This window comes from Sorex araneus, chromosome 3, assembly GCF_027595985.1.
Source record: "Sorex araneus isolate mSorAra2 chromosome 3, mSorAra2.pri, whole genome shotgun sequence".
Classification (NCBI taxonomy): domain Eukaryota; kingdom Metazoa; phylum Chordata; class Mammalia; order Eulipotyphla; family Soricidae; genus Sorex; species Sorex araneus.
The window spans coordinates 153,116,488-153,135,023 of NC_073304.1; the positions used below are offsets into that span (position 1 = coordinate 153,116,488).

Genomic DNA, 18,536 nt, shown 5'->3' on the forward strand with positions numbered 1-18,536 from the left:
CATTCGGGGCTCGGGTGTCTGCGGGGTCCAGTTTCCAAGAGGTGGGGCGGGGGGGGGGGAGGGCGCTCTTCCCCGGGGCCTCCCTCCGCTCCGGCTCTTCCCAGGGGCGGGCGGTGGGGGAGGTCCTGCTCTCTGCGGGGAATGAGCAAAAACTCTTTATCTTGCCGGCCCTCACCCCTTTTCTCCCAGGCGAAAACTCCGAGGTCCCATTTCTCTTGTATCTGAGCCACTGTTTGGCTTTTCGGGGATGCCTGAGCACCTTGGCTCCCCATCACTGACACCTCCTTTAAGGAGAAATCTTTGAAGAACTGAACTTGGGGCCAGAGCGATACAACAGCAGGGAGCGCGTCTGACCAGAGTTCCATCCTCCCCATCATACATGGGTCCCCTGAACCCTTCAGGAAAGAGCACAACTGGGTGTGGCCCCAAGCCAAAAAAAGACGTCCCACAGACTAGCCATCCAGGGAAGGAATTCACGGGATTCCAATGTAATAGCCGGCACCACCCAGCCCGGAAGAGCGGAATAGGGATGGGGTTTAAGAGGGAAACGGGGTCTCCCCCTTTCACTTGTCCTCGCCCATCCAACGTCCTGCGTGTGTTCTCCTTTAAGGGGCCGGGCCTCCCTCCCTGAGGCTCCAGTCGCCCAAGTTTCCTGGAGCCTCTTCCTGCCCCAGCCCGTTAGGACACGCCTTTCTGAAGACCCCAATTGTGCTTCGTGGCCCTCAAGAGCCCCCTGGTACTGCATAGTCCCGCTGCACCTTTCCTGGCATCTCTCTTTGGCTGCAAGAATCCACCTGTCCCAGGGGCTGGGGCATCCTCCAGGACGTGTCAGTGGCTCCCTTGGCTGTTCCTTCCCCGGATGGAGCCAGAGAAATGTGGTGGGGGTGCCGGGGCCAGAGTTTCAACATTGCCCCCCAGAAGGAGGAGCCAGAAATGGGGGTAAGGAGAGAACTGGTGGTGGGGAGGTGGGTGCCCTTGGAGCTGGGTCTGTCTGTCCCAGTCTCAAGTTCGTCTCATTATCCATTAACCAGCCCCTCCCGCCACTTCCTGCCAGCCTGTCCTGAGCCCCCCTCCGCCCAGTCTCAGTAACCCCCACCCCACCCGGGAATCCAAGCGTGGTTCCAAGGTGCTCTGGGATTAACCATCTGCCCTTCTCAGCTCTCTGGACTAAAGTCTGTCCAGGGGCACGGGATGCCAGAGCCGGGGACTCATCTGTCGGGCACATGCGTGGTCTCTGGATGCCTTCCAGGTAATTAGGCCTTCCTATGGCTCTGCAGACCCCTTGCAACCTTGGCCTTCCCCACAGCCTGGCGGAGGCACAAGTTTCTCGCTCCTGCCAGACAGCTTGGCGCTTCCTCTCTGCCCTGGGATTTGGATCTAGCTGGTCTCTCTGCTTTCTTGGCAGTGTCTCTTTTTGTCATTTCCCTGTTCTGTGACTGTGAGTGCTCCCTATAAGCCAGGACCTGGTGGGCTCTCCCCTCTGGGGGATGCTCGATGGGCAGCACCGGCAGTCATGGTCGGTCCCCTTGCCTCCTTCCGCCACAGGGGAGCAGGTTCTAGCACGGGCCCCAGGACTGAGGAAGGGGCTGGAGCCTGAACTGCCTGGAATCCTGATCTGCACCAACTTGCGGGTCATCTTCCAGCCCTATGGATGGCAGAGGGATGAGGTGAGAGGCCCAGAGCGCGGGGAAGAACAGCAGGTAGGGAAAAGGCAGAGAGGGTCAGCTGTGATCTAGGACCTAGCAGGTGAGAGAGCCAGGCCTGGGAAGATCTGGAAGACTCAGTGGGCACAGTCGATGGGAGGTTTGGGGCTACAGAAACAGGGAAGGTGGAGAGTGCAGATGTTCAGAAGTGTGGCTTCCTCTAGGACACCCCGCTAAGCAGTGAGTACGACTTTTCGCTGGTCAACATCGGGCAGTTAGAGGCTGGTAAGTTGGGGCTGGCCTGGGCCCTGGAGGCTGTGGGCACCTCCCCTTTCTCTATTCTCAGACTCCCCAGGACAGACTGGGCAGGGCAGGCAGACTTTCTCGTGCAGGGACCTGATGTGACTTCCACTTCTCTCTGCCTCTTGACTTCAGTGAGGGGCCCATCCCGAGTCCAGCTCCTCCATCCGGGGTCCCTGCTTAAATTCATACCCGAGGAGATTTTGATCCACGGCCGAGACTTCCGGCTGCTCAGAGTTGGTTTTGAGACTGGAGGGCTGGAGCCCCAGGCATTTCAGGTAAGAGAAATGCACCCCACCTACACCCCACCCCCACCCCCACACCACTCAGTGAGACTTCCTTCCCTTAACCTTGACCGGGACAGTTCTCCCTTCTCTCTACCCCTCCTCCCACCTTGCACTCTCTCCAAAGAGTGGGTAAAAGGACACAACAAATTATTATTATTATTATTAATTATTTTGGGTTTGGGGTCACACCTGGTGTTACTCAGGGATTACTCCTGGATCTTCCAGATCACTCTTGGCAGTGCTTGGGGGTCTGGTCAGATCTGGTCATATGGGATCCCAGTGACCCCATGCAAGGCAAATGCCCGCCCTCCCTGTCATCCCCTAGCTCAGGCCTCAAGGATGCAATAAATGGAATAAAGGGCCTGGATTCCACCCATTATCAACACCAAGACAGAAGTGAGTCCCTTTCAAACACAGTCGGTGAAACGAGAAGATTCCCAAGAAGCCTCCCAGAATGAAGGTCCTCTGGCCCCTGGTGTGCTCCTGACCCCAGTTCCTCATGAAGCTCCCTGCATTGGTGCTCAGGGTTCTCAGTTGGTCTCAAACAGCAAAGAGAGTGGAACAACATATAGGCCTCGGTGCCTTTTCAGTGAAGCCAAAGCAAAAGACATCCTTTCCCTGACAGGTGGCAGTAGCCATTGTCCGAGCCCAAGCTCTGAGCAGTCAAGGCCGACAGTATCCGGGCCCGAGTCCCAGCAGGGCTGGTGAGTGAGGGCCACTGCAGGGCTCAGGGCGGCAGAGGCTGTGAAGACAGAGGAGTAAGCTGTCCCCGTCCCTCCTGCCTGCTCCAGGCCAGAGTTCCCAGAAGTCTGTGCCCCTCCTGGAGACAGCAGAAGACTGGGAAACAGAGCGGGAAAAACTGGGGGCCAGTGGCTGGAGGGTCAGTGCTGTTAATGAGAGGTTCGACGTTGCTACCAGGTAGTCACTCCCTGTGCCCTCTCAAATCCAGTCTCTTGGCACGTCCACAAAGCTGCCCCTTGCCCAAGACCCTCAAAATCTGAATCTCCTTGAACCGATCCCCAAGCTCCCTCGTCTCACAGCTTTGCTTTAGAATAAGACCCACTCTCTGTTCCACAGCCTCCCCCCGTACTTCTGGGTTCCGAAAAGAATCCTGGACAGTGAAGTCAGGAGAGCATTTGGCCACTTCTGTTATGGCCGTGGACCGGTCAGTGTGAGGGTTGGGATCCTAGTGGGGAATCAGAGCGTGATGGGAGGCTGGGGAGCTCCTGGAGGGAAGGAGGATGCGTGAGATGGGGCCAGAGAGTGCTCCCCACACTGGCCCTCCTGTTGCTTTCCCTGGCAGCGCCTGTCCTGGCATCACCCTGGAGGCAGCGACCTTCTCCGCTGTGGTGGCTTCTGTTCAGCAAGTGACCCTAACAAGGACGATGTCAGGTGAGGGAGGTGTAGAGTGAAACAGGAGTTTGCTGCTCACGTGAGACTCGGGCCCTTACTTGGCGACGCTCCCCTCCAGAGCAGTGGAGGCCATGCTCCAGGCGGGGCACACAGATGTCGTCCTGGTAGACACAGTGGATGAGCTACCCAGTCTTGCAGATGTCCATCTTGCCCACTTGCAGCTGAGGGCCTTGTGCCTACCTGGTGAGAATGACCTTGATCCCTTGCCCCACCCCGACTTCTGCTCCCTGACTATGGCTCGTTTACCTTTGCCTGCTCTCAGAGTAATCCTTTCAGACCCGAAGCCTTTAGTTTTCGTCAACTCACATTTCCCACACACACTTATTTCCTCTCTTCCTTACCCCAACAGACTTTTGAAGTTCTTACACAGTCTCCTGCCATAGAATTCACCCTTTATCCACTTTTACATGCACAATTCAGAGTTTCATTACATTTACAGTGTTAGACAACCTCACACATTGGTTTTAGAAAATTCATGGTCATGTACGTGGCTGTCCAATTCCTAGGCAACTAGCACCCGACCCGTTCTTAACCCTTCAGATGATAGACCCTGAACCTCAAGTTCTTTCTCCTAATCAGTTTGTGCGTCCAACCCCTCTGTTTGCTCCCAGAGTCATCTGTAGCTGAGAAGAAATGGCTCTCAGCTCTGGAAGGAACACGATGGCTGGACCTGGTCAGGTACTCCCTCTTGATTCATCGTTCAACCCTCTCCAGCCTGTGAACTTGGACTTCTTGAAGGTTTCCCATGGACTCTCGTTCATGGTTCCCAAAATTTGAGTGCTGCTCCTTGGGAAAGGGGCAGGCCTCTCTCCACACTTTGTTCTCTTCTTCCCAGCTCGCAATGATCACTCCTCACCACCCTTTCTAGGTCTTGTCTCCGGAAGGCCAGTGACATTTCCGTATTAGTGACAGTCAGGGTTCGCTCTGTAGTGCTTCAAGGTGAGTATCTGGGGTCAGCCCACTCCATTCCTTGCCTTTGCCCTTGGCACACCTGACTGGACTCCTCAGAGAGCCTCAAACCTGCCCTCACGAGCATTGGTCCCCTCCTCGCTCAATGAGCTTTACCTCATCCTTCAGTGCTACCTGCCCTTCCTCACTCAACTTGTGATCCCAAATAACAGGATTATTGTCCTCTGTTCCCCTCCTTCCATGCACAGGCTGGGGCTGGGGCTTGAGGACAGGGGAGCTTGTTTGAAACAATGTTGTCTCTACATTGAAGGGGGTGCCTCAGGCCAGGTGGAGCCTGAGATGTGAATCATTCAAGGTCTTTGTTTTTATTTCTATCTGCCCTCTAACCTGACCCCAAACTTTTCTCCTCTGTGCCTCTTGCCCTGTCACCTTTGTCACCTTTCTCCTTCATATCTGCCCTGGTTTCTTGGTCTGTCCTCTGTCCCTTCTCTTTATGGCCCAGAGCGCAGTGATCGAGATTTCAATGGGCTCCTCTCTTCACTGGTCCAGCTGCTCTTAGCCCCTGAAGCCAGGACCCTGCTTGGTTTTCAAACCCTAGTGCAGCGGGAGTGGGTGGTGGCTGGACATCCCTTCTTGACCCGACTTGGTGGAAATGCAGCCAGTGAAGAGGTGAGAATGTTTTGCCTTGGTTTTTGTTTTAGGGGATTGTGTCTTGGCTAGATTACCAAAGAAGTAGGGGGGTTGAAAACCAAATCTAGGTACCAGATCAACAGGACAGTGGGTAGATCACTTGCCTTGCATGCTGCTAACCCAGTTCAATCCCTGGCACCCAATATGCTCCCCTAAGCACTGCCAGGAGTAATCTGAGTACAGAACAGGGAATAAGGGGCTGGAGTGATAGCACAGTGGGTAGGGCATTTGCCTTGCATGCGGCCCACCCAGGTTGTTCGATTCCTAGCATCCCATATGGTCCCCTGAGCACTGCCAGAGGTAATTCCTGAGTGTAGAGCCAGGAATGACCCCTGTGCATTGCCAGGTGTGATATAAAAAGCAAAAAAAAAAAAAAACAAAAAACAGGGAGTAAGCCCTGGGCACTGCCTGGTGTGGCCCCAAAATCAAAACCAATCAATCAATAAAAATAGTCAAAATCACTGAATATGAATCAGGTCAGAAGGACCTGAGATTAGGCTAAGCTTGCATGGAGACCCTGGAGACGAGGCCCCCTTTCTGCTATCAACTCAGGGTCCCATGTGTGCCTCCTTGCTGATCTCCTGTGCACCCCTCACTGTTTGGTCTTACCCCTTGGTCCCCACAGCCCCCGACCATTCTGTCTCTCTCAGGCCCCAGTGTTTCTCCTCTTCCTCGACTGCGTCTGGCAGCTCCTCCAGCAGTATCCAGCTGAGTTTGAATTCTCTGAGTTCTTCCTTCTTGCTCTTCACGACAGTGTGAGGGTTCCTGACACTCTCACATTCTTAAGAGACACTCCCTGGGAGCGTGGAAAGCACAGTGGGCAGGTCAGTAACCTCCATGTTTTTGCAGGGGGCAGAGGGGACATATTGGGCAGAGCTCTGGGACCACTCTCAGCTCCTGTTTGAGGCTGGAACTCAATAGCATTGCAGCATTATGGGGTGCTGGGGCTGAACCCCAGGTCTCCTGCCCTTTGAGCATCTCTCGGGTCCTGGATGTCCATTTTGGACTTGGCTTCTCACCCTGCTGCCCCCTCCCCCAGGGTGCATTACTGAGAAGTGATGTCTGCGGGGAGGCTGAGGTGGGTGTTCATTCTCAGACTTTCCCCCTGCATCTCATTCCTAGAAAGACACCCTGGCCATCACTTCCCGCTCGACTTGGAGTGCAAGGTTGTATTTTTGTTTGACTATCCTTCTTCCTGCTCCCTCTGTCCAGTTCAACACCTATACACAAGTCTACACCCCTGGGTACGCCCATCTCCCAGGCAGGATCTCTGGTAACCCACAGCTGTCGGTCTGGGACTGGAGATTACGCTACAACAACAAACAGATTCTACAATTTCATAATCCTGGATATGACCCAGAGCACCACCCAGGCTCCTGGATCCCCAGACAGCAGGTGAGGCGACCGATCTTCCTAAATTTTGTTTCACAGGGGCGCTTCCTATACAGTAGAGAGAGAGGGACAGATAGAATCTTGTGCCCAGGGAAAGCTACCCTGCTCGCCAGGCTTGTCCCTGATCACGATGATCCTGGAAGAGAGAAACCCTAGAATGTCAGAGAGCAACTTTTTGACTCCTTTGCTGTTTATGGATTTTCTTATCTGCCGTGCACATTTGACAAGGCTCCCAAAAATCCATTTTATTTATTTATTTATTTATTTATTTTTGGTTTTTGGGTCACACCTGCTGATGCACAGGGGTTACTCCTGGCTCTGCACTCAGGAATTACTCCTGGCGGTGCTCAGGGGACCATATGGGATGCTGGGATTTGAACCCGGGTCGGCCGCATGCAAGGCAAACGCCCTACCCACTGTGCTATCACTCCAGCCCCCCAAAAATCCATTTTAATCCATTCTGAGTCCCAAAGTCCAGTGAAAGGAAACAGATTCTCGGGGGAAGTCTGGAGAGGCTTGACCTGCTGTCAGGCGCTGGCTGCTCCCTTACCTTCCTGACCTGGGTTTGAGAAATCTCATTTGTTTCCCATTTTCTCCTTAGCCAAGCTTCATGGCTCCTGGAACCCCCAGTTCCATGTGGTTCTTTTCTAGGGGGTCCCTGTCCCCCCTGAACCAGCTCTGCCCCTGGAGAAACAGTCCCTCCTTGCTCGCAGTCTCTTCTCGTTGGCTCCCTCGACCTGCAGTCTCCTCGGAAAGCCTGGCTGACCAGGAGTGGGGATTCCCCTCACACTGGGGTGCTTGCCCTCTGCCAGAAGGGCTGCTGCTGCCTGGATGTCTGGGACCCCAGATTAGGCTCTGGAGACGCTGCTACCTGCGGGGAAGGCCAGAGGGCCAGGTGAGAAGGGACAGCACAGAGGGTGCGAGTGGGGGAAGTGGCATGGCCACAGGACCAGATTTCAGGTGAAACAAGGTATTCAGGACCTAGAAAGGCAAGGGTCGGGGCACGGGGAAGTGAAGGGGCATTCCTGTTAGCATCAAGGTGAATGGGTTAGGTGGGAGGGGCAGGGGGAGAGGTAGAGTGAAAAACAGAGAAACGGGGGGTGGGGGGGTAGAGAGAATAAGGGTGTGTGGGGGGGTGAACACTACTGATAAAACCTAGGGCAGAGCTGGAGGAGAAAGAGAGAGGCGGCAAAGGAACGGATTGGATAACTGAGTTGGCGTCCTGTTACTCTGGCCTGCTTCTTCCCATTGCCCTTCCCCACCCAGACTGGCCTCTTGGCACCCACTGTCTCTGGTCTCCGGGATGAGCTCACCCATCTTGAAGAGCTACTGAAGAAATGGACACCAAGAATATCAGAGGAGCATGACAAGGAAGGGGAGCCCAACCCTGCCCTCTCCTGGTCCTGCTGAAAGTGGGGCTGATCCTGGGACTAATCTGCGTGGCCCAGTGCTCTGTCACCTTTCATGCTCATCCCTTCAAACTGTTTCTTTTGCTCACAGGTGGATGATACCCAAGTTTCCCCTGTCTGTTTAGTTCCTCCAGACATGTTTCATGGGATTTGAATGCAGAAGCAAAGGTGGGGAGAGCAAGGAGCTGGTACCCCGAGCTGGTACTGAGATTAAGTTAGTGGCACGCATCCACTAGTGCCTCCCACTTGAATATGCTATAATGAATGCAAACGACCGAGGCCATCAATATGTTGAGACACTTGTCCTGCAAGCAGCTGGCCCTGGTTAGATCCTCAGTCCCCCCATTACTGCTAGGAATGACCCCTAAGCATAGGGCCAGGAATAAACCCTGAGCATCATCAGGCATGCCTCCTTGCTCCTGCCCCCTCTGCAGCCCCCTCCCCCACCGGGCTGAAGCAAGGCTTTTCTATAGGACGCTTCCCTGTACCATCCCTGAACCCCAGTATTCTGCTGTGGCCAAAAACAACCCCGCAAACGAACATTGCCTGAAGACTGCAAAGTATTTTAAGTTACTCAGCACACGGTTCTCTGGGGGTATGATAGAATGATTAGGTTACAAAACACATCTCGCCTCAGGGTAATTTCGTGGCTTTTGACATACAGCTGTTAAATTGTGAGATCAAAGACGGTCTTCATCAGTCTCAAAAAAATGGACCACAGCACCCAGTCGCATCTCCTTTGCTGTGGGTTTAATCATCCTTTTGACCTCCTTCCCCCCCCCCCCCGTAGTGGCTGGGAAAGTCTCTCCCAAGTTTATTTGTGTAATGAAGTTTCTATTTAAGACGTTAATTAAAGCATATTATTTGTGCACCGCTGGCATTGTTTCTGGTTATGAATACGGCCGCTTGGTGGAGTGGTGGGTGGGTGCGCCAAAGAAAAGCACCCACTGCTGCCTAGAAATAAGGTCGCTCTGCAAAGTCCCCGCGCGGCTCGGGCAGTTCTTTCCGGTTCCTCTCTCTTATTATTGTTTACGGCACCGGCTGCGCGAGGGATGTTTCCAGAACCGTCATCTTCCGCTCAGCCCAGCTCCGGGGTTCATCCGGGGCCGGGCCTCCGCCTCCCCTGCGGCTCGCCCGCGCGGGCAAGCAGGACGCCAGACGGCCGGGTCTGGGGGGCCGGGCTCCCAGTGCCCTCGTCTGAGTTCAGAGACGGGCATCGCGCGTGGGCGTGATTCACCCGCGTCTCCCCGTGTCTCTGCAGACCGGAGACACCGGAGCCGAAGGCTGCGGACCCACGAACCCCCGGCCCGCGCCGCGGCTCCTAAAATGGCCGTGGCCGCTTCCGGCTCCGCCGCCGCCACGACCGCCTTCGCCCCGGAAGCGGAAGTCGAGCCCTAGGTCAGAGGGCGGAGCCTCTGCTTCGAGACGGCGGGAGTACTCGCGCGATGGCGGCTGGACCCATCTCGGAGCGGAACCAGGGTAATTGGAGGCGCCCCCCGCCCCAGAAGCGGGTTGATGGAGGCTGGACGGCCCCGGCAGGGTCCACGTGCCCCGCGGAAACGGGAGGCGCGACCTCCAGTTCGCGAAGAGCAGGCTCGGGGCCTGCGGGGTGATGTGCTCAGCCCGGCCCCTCCTGTGGACTGCGCGGTCGCGCGGACCCCCGTATCTGGGCAGCGGGCGGTGTCGGGGCTTCCCCCGCCGGCCTCTCCTCCCGCCACTGCCCCACGCCTCCCCAGCCCCTTGCCCGGGTAGCACATGTTCCATCACCCCGCCCCCGTTCTCTCCGCCCCCCAGATGCCACAGTGTACGTGGGGGGCCTGGACGAGAAGGTAAGCGAGCCGCTATTATGGGAGCTGTTCCTGCAGGCGGGCCCGGTGGTCAACACGCACATGCCGAAGGACCGAGTCACTGGGCAGCACCAGGGTGAGTGGGTCGCTGGCTCGCGGGGTTGGGGGGCTGGGTTCTCGGCCTGGTGGAGTCACGTCCCCGCGGCGGGGCTGCCTCCCCTAGGCTACGGCTTTGTCGAGTTCCTGAGCGAGGAGGACGCCGACTATGCCATCAAGATCATGAACATGATCAAGCTGTACGGAAAGCCCATTCGGGTGAACAAGGCGTCGGCCCATAACAAGAACCTGGACGTGGGGGCCAACATCTTCATCGGCAACCTGGACCCCGAGATCGACGAGAAGCTGCTCTACGATACTTTTAGCGCCTTCGGGGTCATTTTACAAACCCCCAAGATCATGCGGGACCCGGACACGGGCAACTCCAAAGGCTACGCCTTCATCAATTTTGCCTCCTTCGATGCATCGGACGCCGCCATCGAGGCAATGAATGGGCAGTACCTCTGTAACCGTCCCATCACCGTGTCCTATGCCTTCAAGAAGGACTCCAAGGGCGAGCGGCATGGCTCGGCAGCCGAGCGACTCCTGGCGGCCCAGAACCCGCTTTCCCAGGCTGACCGCCCACACCAGCTGTTTGCGGATGCGCCCCCGCCACCCTCTGCCCCCAATCCTGTGGTGTCATCACTGGGATCTGGGCTCCCTCCACCAGGTACAAATATTTTGGGTGGTGAAAGACCTGAAAATGGAGGGGGGGGGCGGGTGTGTCAGAATCAGTAGATGATGGCCAAGTGACCGAGGGGTGACTGAGTAAGTGTCCTTCCTGGAAAGGCCAGGTTGGACCAGACTCTGCACCTGCTCTGCCCTTACTCATGAACTCTGTCCACTTCTGTTCCAGGCATGCCGCCTCCTGGCTCCTTCCCACCCCCAGTGCCGCCTCCTGGAGCACTTCCACCTGGCATCCCCCCATCCATGCCCCCACCTCCGATGCCTCCTGGAGCTGGAGGACATGGCCCCCCCTCAGCTGGCACACCAGGGGCTGGGCACCCCGGACATGGGCACTCGCATCCTCACCCATTCCCACCGGGGGGGATGCCTCATCCAGGTGGGTGTTTGCTAGGAAAAGGTGGGCTTGGTGGAGGGTTCTTCCCACAGGAAAACGTGCCCCCGATGCTCTTGACTGCCTGAATAACCATCGTCCTGTGCCACCCAGGTTTTGTTACCTGCTGAATTGGTTTTTGGCCAGGCAGCTGCACTGGCTGACTGTGGGTGGTGCATGGGATTGAACCCAGGCGTCTCACCTATGCAGAGTATGTGCTCAGCCAGTTGAGCTTTCTCTCCAGCCCATTTTGTTGTTGCTGATGTGTTTTGAGTTTTGGGACCACACCTAGCGTGTTCAGGGCTTATTCCTAGCTCCGTGCTCAGGATCGCTCCTAGTGGCCTTTCATGCAGTATATAGCTGCTGCTAACGGTTGCTGGTGCTCCACTTCTGATCCTCTGTATCCTGTAATTTCACACTTAATTTACAGTAGTGATTCCCAGACTCTTACGGCTGCAGTTTCCTCCACTTAGTTACTTTCATAAAGTGATCAGACAGCACTCCCCCAACACACACACACACACACACACACTGTGTTGGGGGATTGAACCCAGATCTTGTGCATTCAAGATATACAACAGAGCCTTTTCCTCACAGAATTTTTATAAAACACTGTACTGTGTAGGGTATTTGCTCCCCTCTAGTCCACCTGAAAAATACTCATTCATCTTTCCAAGTTAGATCTGCGTGCACACTGTGCTGCTTCCGTGCTTGCTGTCAGCACAGTTGTCCCACCTGTCACTGCCTTAGCAGCATGTCACAGTGCCCATAGCAGTGACTGAGTGAGTGACGTGACCCAAGAGTTGGTTGTGTGGTTGTTTGCCTGGACTGCTGGGTCACAGATAGGAGCATATAATACTGTCTATCTCCTACGTGACTTTTGTGATGTGTCATTTTTCTCTGTTGTGTCTCACCTTTTTATATTGCCTTTGCCCTTGTGATTTCACTGGCTCTTTTCCCCACAGGGATGTCTCAGATGCAGCTGGCCCACCATGGCCCTCATGGCTTAGGACATCCGCATGCAGGGCCCCCTGGCTCTGGAGGACAGCCACCACCCCGCCCGCCGCCTGGAATGCCTCATCCTGGCCCTCCTCCCATGGGCATGCCCCCCCGGGGGCCCCCTTTCGGCTCTCCCATGGGTGCGTAGACCAGCCACCTCCCTTGGCCTCACACAGTTGCACCTTCCTTTGTCTCACCCCTTATCCCTGCACTTTCTTCTGCTTATTAATGTTTTCATCCACCGTTCTGTCCACTCCCTTCATTCTTGGGTATCAGCTATCTCCTGTTTGGCAGGGAAGTGGGTGGGTCCACACCCCACTTATTTGAGGATCACTCCTGATTGGGCTGAGCTTGGGGACTGGGCATCGAGCCAAGGCCGACTTCACAGGCCAGTGCCTGACCTCTGTGCTGTCTCTGGCTCCACTCTCTGGTTCTTAAATTCACTAAATTGTCCCCCTGTCTCTGCAGGTCATCCAGGTCCCATGCCACCACATGGAATGCGTGGACCTCCTCCACTGATGCCCCCTCATGGATACACAGGCCCTCCGAGACCCCCACCCTACGGCTACCAGCGGGGCCCTCTGCCTCCACCCAGACCCACTCCCCGTCCCCCTGTCCCCCCTCGTGGCCCACTTCGAGGCCCTCTCCCTCAGTAATCTCTCATTTTTCCTCCCAAGATCTTTCCAACTCTTTGGACCAGTCAGAGTTGCTGGTGCCGCCTGGGGCTAAGGCACTAATCCCTCTGAGGTCCTTCTTTTTGGTTGTTTTTTTCTTTTTTTTTTACTATGTTGCTCCTAAGCATTTTAGCAAATGCACAAAGGAAATAAAACTAGACTGTTTGTTTAATTTTTGTGGTATTTTCCTTGGCAAAATAACTTCATTCTTTCCCCCCCAGTCAGAACTGTCAGTTACTGGAAAGAGAAGACATTCCTGCAGGGAAAGGAGAAGGAGAAGTCAGGAGGACAAAGGCAGAGGAAAGGGATGGAATGCAATGGAGAAAAATGTAACATTTCACCCTTGCTATTCTCTTCCCAGTTTGAATAGCCAGGATTCATTCAAACACTTATAATGTTAAATTTTCTGTTGCATTCACTAGTCTGCAGAGTATAGTTGTTGTTTTTTTTATATGTTGTTTTTATTTGTTGTGAGCTGAAGGTTCACTGTGTGGGAATTGAAGATGCAGTTGGAGATATGCTGACAAAAATCGGGACCGATAGGAAGTTATTTGTTGTCCCTGGTAACTGCACTGGGAACGTGTGTCCCTCAGTGAGGGCTGGAGAAGCTAGTGACCCTACATTAGAGGACTGATGGTTTCCTGGAAGGATGCTGGGGTCTATAGGTGAGGAGAAGAAGGTGTAGCGCAGGACCAGTGCAGTCACCTACAGCGCCACCCCATGTTAGAGATGTTGGGGTCTACAAAATTGGACCCTGAGGTGTGTGGGTTGTTTTAAGGGTTTTTGTTTTTGTTTTTTGGGGCTGCACCTGGGGATGCTCAGGGCTTCTGGTGCTATACTTTTGGTGGTGCTTCAGGGTCCATATGGGATGCCAGGGGTTGAACCTGGGTCAGCCACATTCAAGGCAAGAGCACTACCTGCTGTATTCTCTGGCCCCAGAGGCTGAATCTAATGGGAATTGGTAAGACTGGTAGAGTGAGGGCTATGGAAGGTATTTCTCAAAGCATACAGTTGTTTGTTGGGTGGGGGCACTCCAGTGATGTGGTGTAGCTGTGTCAGCAGCAACTGGGGCTGGGGCTGCCAGACTGCCCCCGGTGGTGGTTGGGGGTCCTGTAGCTCAGGCCCAGTCCTGAGTACACTATGTTTATACATATATATGGTCTGGAGCGATAGCACAGTGGTTGGGCATTCGCCTTTCATGCAGCCGACCCGAGTTCGATTCCTCTGCCCCTCTCGGAGAGCCCAGCAAGATACTGAGAGTATTGAGCCCGCACGCCAGAGCCTGGCAAGCTACCCGTGCGTATTTGATATGCCAAAAACATTAACAAGTCTCACAATGAGAGACGTTACTGGTGCCTGCTCGAACAGATCGATGAGCAACAGGATGACGGAGCTTGCCAGGCTCTCCTGTGCGGGGAATATATATGTGTATATATATATGTATATATACACATATATATATATATATTTTTTTTTTTGGGTCACACCCAGTGATGCACAGGGGTTACTCCTGGCTCTGCACTCAGAAATTACTCCTGGCAGTGCTTGGGGGACCTAAATAGGATGCTGGCAATCGAACCTGGGTCAACAGCCTGCAAAGCAAATGCCTTACCCACTGTACTATTGCTCCAGCCCCCATGTTTATATTTTTTAGATTTGGGGCCACAGAGTGGCATTGGGGTGGAGGGTGCTTAGCAGAGGTACTCTGTTGGTTCTAGCGGTGCTTCCATGTGATACCTGGACTCATACTCTGGGCTCCTGGGCCTGGAGCAATAGTACAGCAGGTAAGACTCTTGTTTGAGTTGTTTTGTTTTTTCTTTTTGGGTCACACTGGGTGATGCACAGGGGTTACTCCTGGCTCATGCACTCAGGAATTACTCCTGGCAGTACTTGGGGGGCCATATGGGATGCTGGGGATCGAACCTGGGTTGGCCACGTGCAAGGCAAACGCCCTACCCACTGTGCTATTGCTCCAGCCCCAAGACATTTGTTTGATCCCCAGCCCACAAATGATCCCTGAGCCTTGCCATGAGTGAGCCCTGAAGGCAGAGGCAGGAGTAAGCCCTGAGCACCTCTGGGTATGGCCCAACAAAGTGTGCTGAGACCCCCCTGAACCTTCTCTACCTGAGCAGTCTCTGCTAATGTGATTTTCCTTGGAACCATGTAAGTCTTAAATAATTACACAAGCATTTAAACAATAGGAGCCGTAAGCCTCCATTTTCTTCTTTCTGGACTCCAGACATTTAGAATGTGGGACTTACTTGCAGTCCCCCCTCCCCCCCTCCTCTGATTACCCCTCCCCCCAAATTTGATTACCATCACATTAAAATCTCTTCTAAAACTGAGTAAATGAAACCAAATCACTTTTTGGGCTTCTTTTAACCCTGTTATCTCAGGGTTTTGGGGCCGTAGCTAGTGATGTTCCAGGCACCTATACCTGCTCAGACCTAGGGTTGCCTGGGCTGTGGTGGGTTGACCCAGGGTTTTTGTACACAGCCTGAGCCCACTGTTGGGCTCTTTCCTTTCTCTCATCCTGTTCTTGAAAACATCTTTTGATCTGAATTTCTCTAAACTCCAGGAGGAAGGTAAACAAGATCCTGGCTTTGTGCTTCATAGTGATCCCTGATAGTGCTTGGGGCTTACTTCTGTCTCTGCACTCAGGAATCACTCCTGATGGTGCTAGGAGAACCAATGAGATGCTGTTGGTTGTGTGCAAGGTGCCCTACCCACTGTACCATCACTCAGCTTCCAGATATTTGATATTTTTGAATGTTGTGAATAAACTTCTAAGGAAACACTTGTCTTTTTTTTTTTTTTTCCCTTTTCCCGTGGCAGGGAGGCACTCCTTTCTCTTTGGGGAGATTGGCTGGATAGACCTGATTTGCTTTTGGAAGGTTACTCTTGACTTCTGGGGAAAATGAGGCCTATGGGAGTGAACTGAAAGCAAGGAAACCAGTTAAAGAAGCTGTTGAAGTGGTCCAGAAGAGAGACAGTGCAGTCTTGTTCTAGAGAGACAGTGCAGAAGTAGTCAGAAGAGATGATCTTTTGGGGGCTGGAGCAATAGCACAGCGGGTAGGGCGTTTGCCTTGCAAGCAGGCGACCTGGGTTCGATGGTTCGATTCCCAGCATCCCATATGGTCCCCTGAGCACCGCCAGGGGTGATTCCTGAGTGCAGAGCCAGGAGTAACCCCTGTGCATTGCCAGGTGTGACCCAAAAAGAAAAAAAAAAAAAAAGAAGAGATGATCTTTCAGAGGCAAGATCAGAATGTTAGAAGGGAGGAGAGGAGGGAAGGCAGCACGGATCACTGCCTGGTTTCTGGCCTGTACACCTTGGCTGAAGAGCTAAGGAATTCCTAGATCAGGATTTTGCTTATGAGTCTGTTCAGCTTGAGAAGCTTGGGGTAGTATAGCAGGTAGGGCACTTATCTTACACGAAGCCAACCTGGGTTTGATCCTCGGCATCCCATATGGTCCCCGAACACTTCCATAAGTGATTCCTGAGTGCAGAAATGTTTGAGACATTCATGAGGTGATGCCTAATTGATAGATGGAGATTTTGAGTTTGATCTTAGAGTTGAGATAAATATCTGAGAATTATTGGCAAGCATTCAAGTCATGCAACTCTATTATACATAACTTTGTAGGTCATAATGTCTAAATAAATATTAAATTAAAAAAAATAAGGTCATATTGTGAGTTCACAAAGCAGCGTGTGAGTGCTGCTGAGATGCGTGTGTATGCGGTGGCCAAGAGCCGCTTCCCATCCTCCCCAGGCCTCCCCGGCAGAGACAGACGGGGCCCACAGCCTGATGGTGAATATGGCCGCTTAATGCAGAGCTGCTAGCATACTTACAGAACATCAGAAGGGGTCAGAGGTGTAGGACTGCATGTCCCTGTGATTCACAGAGGGAAAACACTCCAGCAGAGGGGCTGGGGCTATAGCACAGTGGGTAGGGCATTTGCCTTGCATGCGACCAACCCGGGTTCGATTCCCAGCATCCCATATGGTCCCCTGAGCACCACCAGGGGTAATTCCTGAGTGCAGACCCAGGAGTAACCCCTGTATATCGACGGGTGTGACCCAAAAAGGAAAAAAAAATTCCAGAAAAGGTAATTCTTTGGGAGAGATAAACTCAAGAAGATTCTCTGTCTCCCAGGGTCATCTATATTGCTTCTCTCTTTCCCTCTAGTCATATATATATATGTATATGTATATGTATGTATATGTATATATAATATATATTATATATGTATATATACACATACATATATATATATATATCAAACAATTAATTCTACTTCTTACCAATACTTGCAGTCATTTGGATAAACACAGTAAGAGATAAAGATCCCAAAACTTAGTTCTCTGGGCTCTGAGAGCAAGCAAGGCTTATACTGAAAATCCCAGACTAAGTCCTCAGGTTAGTCCAGCTTATCCTTCCCCATGGTGGTCCTGTCTCTTAAGTCATAATAGCATGCATCAAGATCATGCATTTATGCTTTCTAGAATGTCCCATTTTGATGCCGGGAGAGCTTTGCCACTTGCCCTGGGTCCATTCCAGTCGACAGCAGGACATCCCTTTTGGGGCCTTATGAACTACAACAACTGAAGCTTGAGTCAAATAATTATGACCAAGTAATTATGCCCAGGAGTAGATACATTTCAGCCAATCAACTCCCAGATGTTAGGAGCATAGAATTAAGGTCGTTCTGTGTTTAAGCAACGAACATTGCTCTATAGAAAAATATAAAAAGGATATAGGGGAAATAGAAAAGTAATTCACTACAAATACAACACCCAAAATTACCAGAAAGTTTTGGCTTATAAGTAATCAAGATTGACTTGGGGAACTGTAACAATGAGGTGTAAAACACAAAGGAAAGGTTAAAGATAAACTCAGGGGATTAGGGATGCTCACGAGAGCACTGTGAGTGTGGGGAGAAGGAAAAGGGGCAATTCACTGATGAAGCCTAAAACACTTAGGGTTAATATCCAAAACATATAACTTCCTGGGGTGACCAAAAAGGAGGGTAAGTAGAGGAAAGGAGCCAGGACTGAGCTCCTTGGACCCCCAGTGTTAATCGTCCAGCAAGGGTCTGGGAAGGAGTGGTTAGTGGGGTGCATTGGACCCTGACACTTTGGGAAAAACAAAAACTTTCCTCAGAATTTAAAAAAGAACATGTAAGCTTTCTTTTTAAGAGTACAAGATTTCTAATTTAGTAAGTCAAGAATAACTGTCCAAAGTCACAGAGAAGAACTGGCTACCTGCCAGCAGGCCTTGGCTAGCTCCTAATTGAGAACATGATTTAAATACTGTCAATCTCAAGAGGGGCCATCAGGCTGAAGAGATAGAATAGTGGGCAGGGAACTTGCCTTGCCTGTGGCTGGTTTTGATCCCTATCATCCCTAAGCTCCACTAGGAGTGACTCCTGGGTGCAGAGTCAAGAGTAAGCCCTGAATACTGCCAGGTGTGACCCCCCCCAAAAAAAAAAAACAACAAAAAAGAGTTATCAATAAAATGCAGAGTCCCTGAGGCCCACATGAGCATAGCCGTTCCAAGTGCCATCCAAGAAAAAGTACTCTAGCCAAGCACTTGCCGAGCTTGGCAAGACTTTCCAGAGTCTAGAGATGGGGGAAGAGAATTGTAGCCAAGAAGAGTTTTCTGAACCCGTTGGCACAGCTCCTTCTTGGGAACAGCAAAATGCCATTAAAGATACAAATGGTCCCATTCATTCGTGCCATTGTGCATTTATATGTTCACATTCAGATTCCAATTAGGAATAAGAGATTCCTGTGCTGGCCACGCAGGCATGAGTTTTCATTTAGTGGGGGTTCAATTCTTTGTGCCAGGGGTACACTTGGAGGTGCTGAGTCTGGGC

At 52.6% G+C, this 18,536-nt stretch overlaps 2 protein-coding genes across 3 annotated transcripts; both read left to right on the forward strand.

Moving 5' to 3' along the window:
- The first annotated feature begins 731 nt into the window (after positions 1–731).
- MTMR11 (myotubularin related protein 11) lies at positions 732–8,831 on the forward strand. 2 transcript variants are annotated; one of them, XM_055132484.1, is made up of 17 exons: positions 732–939; positions 1,159–1,249; positions 1,546–1,667; positions 1,868–1,928; positions 2,079–2,221; positions 2,856–2,934; positions 3,022–3,148; positions 3,308–3,395; positions 3,534–3,622; positions 3,702–3,826; positions 4,255–4,321; positions 4,512–4,582; positions 5,055–5,221; positions 5,893–6,066; positions 6,365–6,637; positions 7,236–7,529; positions 7,901–8,831. In XM_055132484.1, exons 1-17 carry the CDS (start codon positions 874–876, stop codon positions 8,042–8,044), a joined length of 2,181 nt encoding a protein of 726 aa, XP_054988459.1. In that variant the 5' UTR covers positions 732–873; the 3' UTR covers positions 8,045–8,831. The 2 variants fall into 2 exon arrangements, with proteins under 2 accessions (XP_054988459.1, XP_004618174.1); XM_004618117.2 differs by having other exon boundaries at positions 6,455–6,637; positions 7,901–8,828.
- A 524-nt stretch (positions 8,832–9,355) lies between these two features.
- Positions 9,356–12,828, forward strand: SF3B4 (splicing factor 3b subunit 4). The gene is made up of 6 exons (XM_004618056.2): positions 9,356–9,522; positions 9,838–9,966; positions 10,054–10,596; positions 10,783–10,989; positions 11,949–12,122; positions 12,451–12,828. Exons 1-6 carry the CDS (start codon positions 9,489–9,491, stop codon positions 12,636–12,638), a joined length of 1,275 nt encoding a protein of 424 aa, XP_004618113.1. The 5' UTR covers positions 9,356–9,488; the 3' UTR covers positions 12,639–12,828.
- The last annotated feature ends 5,708 nt before the right edge of the window (positions 12,829–18,536 follow it).